The sequence below is a fragment of the Pholis gunnellus genome, assembly GCF_910591455.1.
Source record: "Pholis gunnellus genome assembly, chromosome: 18".
Lineage (NCBI taxonomy): Eukaryota > Metazoa > Chordata > Actinopteri > Perciformes > Pholidae > Pholis > Pholis gunnellus.
The window spans coordinates 922,501-929,799 of NC_136545.1; the positions used below are offsets into that span (position 1 = coordinate 922,501).

Genomic DNA, 7,299 nt, shown 5'->3' on the forward strand with positions numbered 1-7,299 from the left:
CTCCTCTGAAAAGGTTGATCAGAGATTAAGAAAAGAACATTTCTGTTTCTGAGGATTGATGTTGTTTCCCGTGGCAACACTGTTGTCATGCTAATTTGTTCAGTTATAAATCGGAAACTGGTTTAAATATGTAGCGCACACACACAACAACTAAGCTGATTTGTTTGTGTTATCTGAGCGTGTGAATGCTAATTTAGTGCCAACTCATTAGCATTAGCATCGCTGCTTTCAACAGGAGGAGAAACTGGTCTGACCTGGATCTGCAGGACCGACTGCTTCTCCAGAGCTGTGAGACAGGCTGTTCAGCACCTGGTCGGCCTTCTGGATCAGAGACTCCATCCTGTTGTCTGGCAGGAGGAAACACACATTGGTTTAGAACAGTGGTTCTTAAAGGGGGTACTAGTACCCAAAGGTATACTGAGGAGTACTGCAGGGGGGTGAGAGATTTCTTTACAAATGTTCATTTAAAAAGAGATCAGTCATGTGTTTGATAAGCCCATGTTATATAAAATATTTCTATTTCTTTTGTGAACCATCAACATTTGTTTTCCTTACAGAAATGATCCACTGGTAAGGGGGCGCTCGGCTGAAAGAATATTTCAAAGGTGGTACAATATTGAAAAAAAGATTGAGAACCTCACGTCTGTAACACACCTGAGATAGTTTTACATCAACGAGCTTCTCACCTCTGAACAGAGTCTCCATGACGTCAGAGCTGTGTCTCTCTGCTGCGAGTAAGGAAATCTGTTCAGCAAACTGAAGCCTGAGGTCTCTGAGAGTCCGCTGGTCAACCTGATAACACACACACACACACACACACACACACACACACACACACACACTCTAACATAACTGGCTATGGACCATTCTGACATCCTTTTTCCGGTCAGATACAGTTCATCGTGAGCTGCTGATGGAATTCTCTCACCTGATCAGGTGTCTGGTCGGGATCATCAACCTCCAGCTCTGCCACCCAGGACGGAGCCTTGTTTCTGGGAGCTGCAGGCGGAAGAACATCTGGAAGAGCGACACCAGAAAAACATGAGGATTATGAGACGCTAAAGATTCCACATCAGACATCATTTTTACATGGGCTTTATCTGAATATTAAGATTATTATCTTAGTAATTATGAGAGAAGTTTTCATGGAAAAAAAAAGAATCTGCCATTTTTCTGAATTAACAAAATACTTTAAAATCCAGAGAGGCGCTCTCATTTACTTGAGAGACGAATTTCATGGAAGCAAACACGTCCCACCTGTTTAGTTTAAAAGAACTTTTCTCAGAATTTCCATCTCGTTAATACATTTTTTAATAAAAGTGAATCCATTGTGTTTCCTTAATATTCACATTATTATTATTTTTTTTAATTCTAATGCATTGTTATTACACAGCAGACCAGAGCTGCTTCTCCGTTATAGTCCACATTGGGGCTCTTGATGGCTACACAAATGATTGAGCTAAAAGAATGAGCATCAACAGTGTGTTTCACGTTACAAAAGAAAAGTCTAATTTTACAAGTTCACGTGTCGTTACTGCTCTCATTTTGTTTTACATCTTCCATTAAATTGTATCTACTGTTCCCACACTTAAACCACTGTTAAGATACTAGATACCACCAGTGAATGTGGTCAGACCTCCAGAGGTGTTGTGAGACACTACCCAGCAACAGAGGACCCCTCAGAGGTACCTGGAGGACTTTGAGAACTGGCTGTTGTGTAATTAAAATGCTATTCGGCTGAGCAGGAAGAATCTAATGAAAGCATTTTTCTCTTTAGAGTGATACATTGTTTAAGTTGAGATGAGGTAATAGCTCAAAGGATTATAATAAAAGATTGATAGTTAATCTAACAAAAATGAATAAAGAGAAAAAACAAAGTGTGTCGTGTGTTCTCAGAGCTGTGTTGCTGCCACCTGCTGGACACATACAGAGAGTCCTGTCGTAGGGTTAGGGTTCAAATGTGTGGTCCACAGCTCACTTCTACACATGTCTTCTTCTTCCTAACACAACAGCTGGTCCATTACCTCTCAAATGGAAGTACAAGAGACTTTCAGTGATCATAAGCCTATGAAAAGGAAACCTCATTAAATCTCTCAAAAAGCAGCTTTAGCTGCAGAAACAATTTAAAGATACGAGAGTTCTGAAATGAATCATTAAATTCAAAGCTTTAGTACTCAAATGACAAATTCCCTTAATATGTTTAGATTAAACTCCTGATATTCTGGCTCCATTGGTCTTTTAAACAGTTAGAATCTTTGCGTTGAGTTCGACTTTGTGCACACAGAATCTCAAACTACATTTGGATTGGTTCTTTTTTTTGTATATTCTACCATGTATAAATATAGCTATTTCTTGCGCTACCTAAAGTGTGCAAATTACACTGACTGATTGTAGGGATTTCACATCAACCTGCATGTTCTGATCCAAAGTCATAAATATATTAACACACTTTAAAGTGAGCCATTTGTATCTAAAAATAACTTCATGTCTGTGGTTCAAAGCAACATGTCTTGGTCATGATGGATTGGATTCTTGTGATTCTTTGTATTACTGTGTTCTGTACATGATGCATGTACAGAACACATTGTTGTACATTTTGTTTCAAACTGTTATCTTCCTTTTGTATATTGTGCACCCGATTCCTCGTATGGGATAATAGAATGACCGGACTGAACTGATGATCCAGCTAACTGTACAGTTCCAGATTGATTTTTTTAATCAGCTTTGAAAAAACAAAAACAAAATCCAGACTCATATAAGCACCTTAATCTAGAGAAAAGGGTTTTTCTAAGAACAGATAGCGGGACCAGCTCACACAAAGTGGGGACACACCACTTCATGTGAGCTAAACACACATCTTGGGCCTTAGAAGTAACGCTCACTAACTACTGTTGGTAGTGAGTTACATAGCTGGACATGCCAACTATTGCAGTTTACATTAACGCCGATAAACACTGTTGAGGGAAGAAGACATCGAGCTGTAATCCACTGTGCAGGCTGTTAACTAAGTCTGAATTTTAATACGTGTAATTTAGTGTTTCATGACGGTCTAAACGCTTTCAGAGGCGTTTCAACAGTGACAATGAAACTGATTCAATCACCTAAAGCTGAATTAAAAAGTATTATTTATCAGTGACTTCATCCTGAAAGCAGCTCTACCATTTGGATTTTGAAACTCTCGTACTGTCATATTTGTACTTCTTGACGATTTGGACTACACAGTGATTGAGTCGTGCAGAGTGGGTTCAGTAACACCAGGGACTTGTGATGTGTGTACTGAGCCGTGGACTCTGGAGATGTTGGTGCCGTGCAGGCGGTGCTGTACCGGGGTCATCCCACAGCTCTGACTCTGTGGGCGGAGGCGTCTCACTGAGGTCACAGCGTTGGACCCAAGCGGGGTACTTTAGGTCCGGCACGCTGGTGATCCCAGAGCAGTCCATGTCAGGCCTGTTACTGGTGAACCAGCGAGGGAGGTGGAGGGACGAAGACGGCTCCGCCCACTCTGACCGTGCTGCTCTGTGTGCAGACTGCTACAGACAGAAAGAGGGAACAAAGACATTAACTACAGTCCTACTCAGAATCAAATCCAAAAGCACAAATACAAACGTGAATGATAGTCACCCTATGGCAGCTGGCTGAGGAGACGTCCACATGTGGATTCAACATGGCTGCCCCTGGTCTCTCTCTGTACCTGGAGAGGAGAAAGTAAAGAAAGGTCAGATGTGAGGTAGACCTTTGACAGGACAGAACAGATATCTTTCAGAAAACATCCCAAATGAGGCGGATTAGTGGCAGCAGCTTGAACCTGGAGCTCCTGGGCATTCTGGTTGGATGAAGGTGGTGGTGGTTCAGCTGGGGGGCGCCATGGCTGCTGCCAAGTCTGTCCCAGGTTCTGTGTGCTGGTCTGGAGGAGGAGAAGGGGGGCTCTGAGGGTCCAGACTGGGACAGGAAACCTGGATCAGCAGACGAGACGCGTCAGAAGAACCGAGACACGCAGACGGACACAAAAACTGCAACTAATCAATTCATTCTATCAACCCATTTACCATTTAACTAAACAATATCTGAAATACAGACAAATGCCTCATCCCAGAATGAAGCATTTGAAGACATTTGATGAAGCTGTGGGGGATGCCTTTAAAGAAACTGCTGGTGTGGGCGGAGTTGAGGGTGATGCGTTTAGAGACCTTGGATGAAGGCGGAGGTGTGAGTGACAGGCATCGATCCGTCGTAAGGGATGGACAGCAGCTCGTCCGTCGTCATGGAGAGTCTGTCTCGGTTGCCACGGTGATGGAGAGAGCTGACGGGGAGGTTCAGGAAGTCCAGCTCCCTGTCGGTCAAACGCTCCCTGAGAACTATGAGACGAAACACACAAAGACAACTGATAAACGGTCCTGAAACAAATGCGTTTCCCTGATGAACGTGGTGACCTACCATCTTTGTTTCTGAGCGCGCTCACTCTGGGTCTGCTCGGTGTGGAGAGCAAACTGTGAGGCAGAAGCAGCCTTCCAGTCAACGACACGCTGTCCTGCCGACTCCTCTCAAAGTCTGTGATGTAGGCGTCCAACGCCGCTGAGGCAGAGTAATAGTTCTGCAATCAATAAGCATGAGTGATGGACTTTAGTAAGCCCAGCCACTTGTCTGGAGTTGTATTACAGACATCAGAGACTTTTACTGTGAAGCAGCTGGAGGGCTTTTAATTTGAAGCACTGAGATCATTCAGAAATGAGCAGACATTTTAATGGTAACACCCTACTTTGAGCTTTGAAATGCTATTTTTCAGTATTTAAAACCCTGTACAGAACGTCCATCTAGAATCTATTGTTTAAACTCTGAGGAATTAACCTCCAAGTTGGCTCAGTTAACAGGACAGAGGATACAGACGGGCAGACTTCCTCCACAGTGCCTCATTACTATTGTAACAGTAGAGCGAACCTGGTCTCTGTATCTGAAGGTGGTGTTGTGTTCAGGAGCCAGCAGGCTGCTCCTCAGGTGACCCGAGCTGGACAGCAGGGAGGTCACCGTGGACTCAGGAGACAGACAGTCACCCACCAAGCCGCTGGCCTCCATGCTGACAAAAACAACAAAAGCACATTCTAATGTTGTAAATCATCAAATCACAAAGAAAACAAGATGCTGTGATGATGGAGAGGAATGTTCAAGATGGTGTGTTTGAAATCAAAATGCATGGGTGGCTGTGAATATCCCTTATCCCCACAAGCAGCCCTTATAAATAAAACTACAAAGTAGTGATCCTATCAATGGGTCGATGGGGTCACAACTTCCGGAGAACATCTAACAAACGTTGTGATCCTACAACTGACATTCCAAATCTAGTCAGACAGAAATTGTGACACACAGAGATGTTAACCTCGGGGAGCTCAAACTGAACTGACTATAACTCAGAATATTGTCCGTGTGTTGTCAAGTCACTGTGGTCCGAAAGCTCGAGACAGTCTCGAGCTCATATTATTTTAATATTAGAAAAACTGGCTGACGTTAGCTTGCCAACTTGGCTTTAGCCTAGCGAACAGCTCACGATAGCTAACAGTTAGCTGAACAACATACAAAACACAAACATACATTACATCCATAAAATAGTAGTTACGTCACGGTGGTTCAGTGCTGCTAACCGACTCTACAGTGTGTGAGACCTTTCAGAGTGTGCTGCCTTAGCTAACGTGACAGAATCTCAAAGTTAACGTTGGGTAGTTAGTTAGGTTAGCTAACGTTAACTAGCGTTAGTGGAACTCACAGATGGCCATAGAAATAGCATTTATATACAAATGACATTACAATTAAACTTAGCAGCACTTAAACATGAATACGAATCCAAACGTTGCAATTAAATCCATGCTTCTGCATCAAAGGAACATATTACACTTACATGTTAACTCCAAAATAGTTCCCTTATATTTGTGTCCAGACCTTTGCGTACAGTGACCGATGTTGACAACTTAAGATTCAAGGCTCGCGGGTAAAGCTAACTCAGTTAGCTTAGCTGATCTGGAATCAGTTTAGTTCCGATGGCTTCCGGCCAGGGAAGTTACGAGCAAACGCCGTAAATAAAAGCTGGCAATTAACTCTATTCATAGATATCAGCGGAGACACGCACGGCTGGTACAGCAAGCATTTACGTTACATTGTACGGGCTTTCGGGGACCTTCGGAAACTTTCGAAGCATCCAGAGCTCAACTTTACCAACCCGGCTGCTGCTGTGAACTAACGCTACCGCCCCCTATAGGTTGGAGCTAGCTTTAGTCTGTTCACGAGTGGAACCGACGGTCCTGTGGAAGTCTTTTTGCTGTATGAGACTCATGCGGAATTAAAGGATGCACTCTCCCAGAGGTTTTTAAAGTGACATCGGCCTGCATCACTGTCAATAGACCCGTAGGCTATAGTCTACTATGCCATTGACACCCCCACCCTTTTCTTGTAGCCTGTGTATGTATATAGAGTCACTTACTTCCATATATTTATATAACTATGTATATTGAGCACTGCTTTTCTATAAGAACTCCAAACAATGATTTTGTACTTATTTTTTGTACCTCCACCTCTCATCTTTACACTTCACAGTCCTCAATAAGCAACACTGTGATATGTGATTTGCATACCACAGCTACATTGCACAAATGCATTGCAATTAAAAACCCTTCAGGCTTTTCTATGTATACTCTCTTACCCTGTATTTCACCAATCCAAAGTGTAGCTCCTTTGGGAGACCCTCTGCCCCCCCACCTTTAACTAGACGTACCATCTCTGCACTTCAGTGCAAGTTTCCATCCTCAAACTATCATCAATATCACATCTCCAACTTGCCATCTAATGATTTTTTTTCAGTTTTAGCGAAACAACTTTCCTCTCTCCATAATTCTTACCATTGGGCAATCTTTCCCCTCACTCTCTGTACCACCTTCACCAACTGCGTTCTTTTCTTTTTCCTGGCTACTTGTCCTTGTGGATCTACTCCCTCTCACTACCTCTTCCGGCTCCCTCTCCCTCCTCTCATCCCTACAGTCTACCTCCTCTCATCACAGTCTCCCTCCTCTCATCACTCCAGTTTCCGTCCTCTCATCACAGTCTCCCTCCTCTCATCACTACAGTTTCGCTCCTCTCATCCCGCTCACTCTCCCTCCTCTCATCACTACAGTTTCCCTCCTCCCATCACTACAGGTTTGCTCCTCTCATCCCTCTCACTCTTCCTCCTCTCATCAGTTTCCGTCCTCTCATCACTCCAGTTTCCGTCCTCTCATCACAGTCTCCCTCCTCTCATCACTACAGTTTCGCTCCTCTCAT

The 7,299-nt window shown here is 43.5% G+C and overlaps 1 protein-coding gene across 1 annotated transcript in view; it reads right to left on the minus strand.

The window, feature by feature from the left end:
- cUnh18orf54 (chromosome Un C18orf54 homolog) overlaps positions 1 to 6,022 on the minus strand; it is an 11,699-nt gene extending 5,677 nt beyond the window's left edge. Inside the window, exons 1-10 of the mRNA XM_079179239.1 lie at positions 5,888 to 6,022; positions 4,936 to 5,071; positions 4,435 to 4,591; positions 4,188 to 4,355; positions 3,806 to 3,953; positions 3,622 to 3,691; positions 3,326 to 3,530; positions 929 to 1,017; positions 687 to 792; positions 255 to 347 (exon numbers count right to left, since the gene is read on the minus strand). Coding sequence (XP_079035365.1) covers positions 255 to 347; positions 687 to 792; positions 929 to 1,017; positions 3,326 to 3,530; positions 3,622 to 3,691; positions 3,806 to 3,953; positions 4,188 to 4,355; positions 4,435 to 4,591; positions 4,936 to 5,070 — 1,171 coding nt within the window. The 5' untranslated portion in view covers position 5,071; positions 5,888 to 6,022. The remainder of the gene's footprint in view (positions 1 to 254; positions 348 to 686; positions 793 to 928; positions 1,018 to 3,325; positions 3,531 to 3,621; positions 3,692 to 3,805; positions 3,954 to 4,187; positions 4,356 to 4,434; positions 4,592 to 4,935; positions 5,072 to 5,887) is intronic.
- Between the last annotated feature and the right edge of the window lie 1,277 nt (positions 6,023 to 7,299).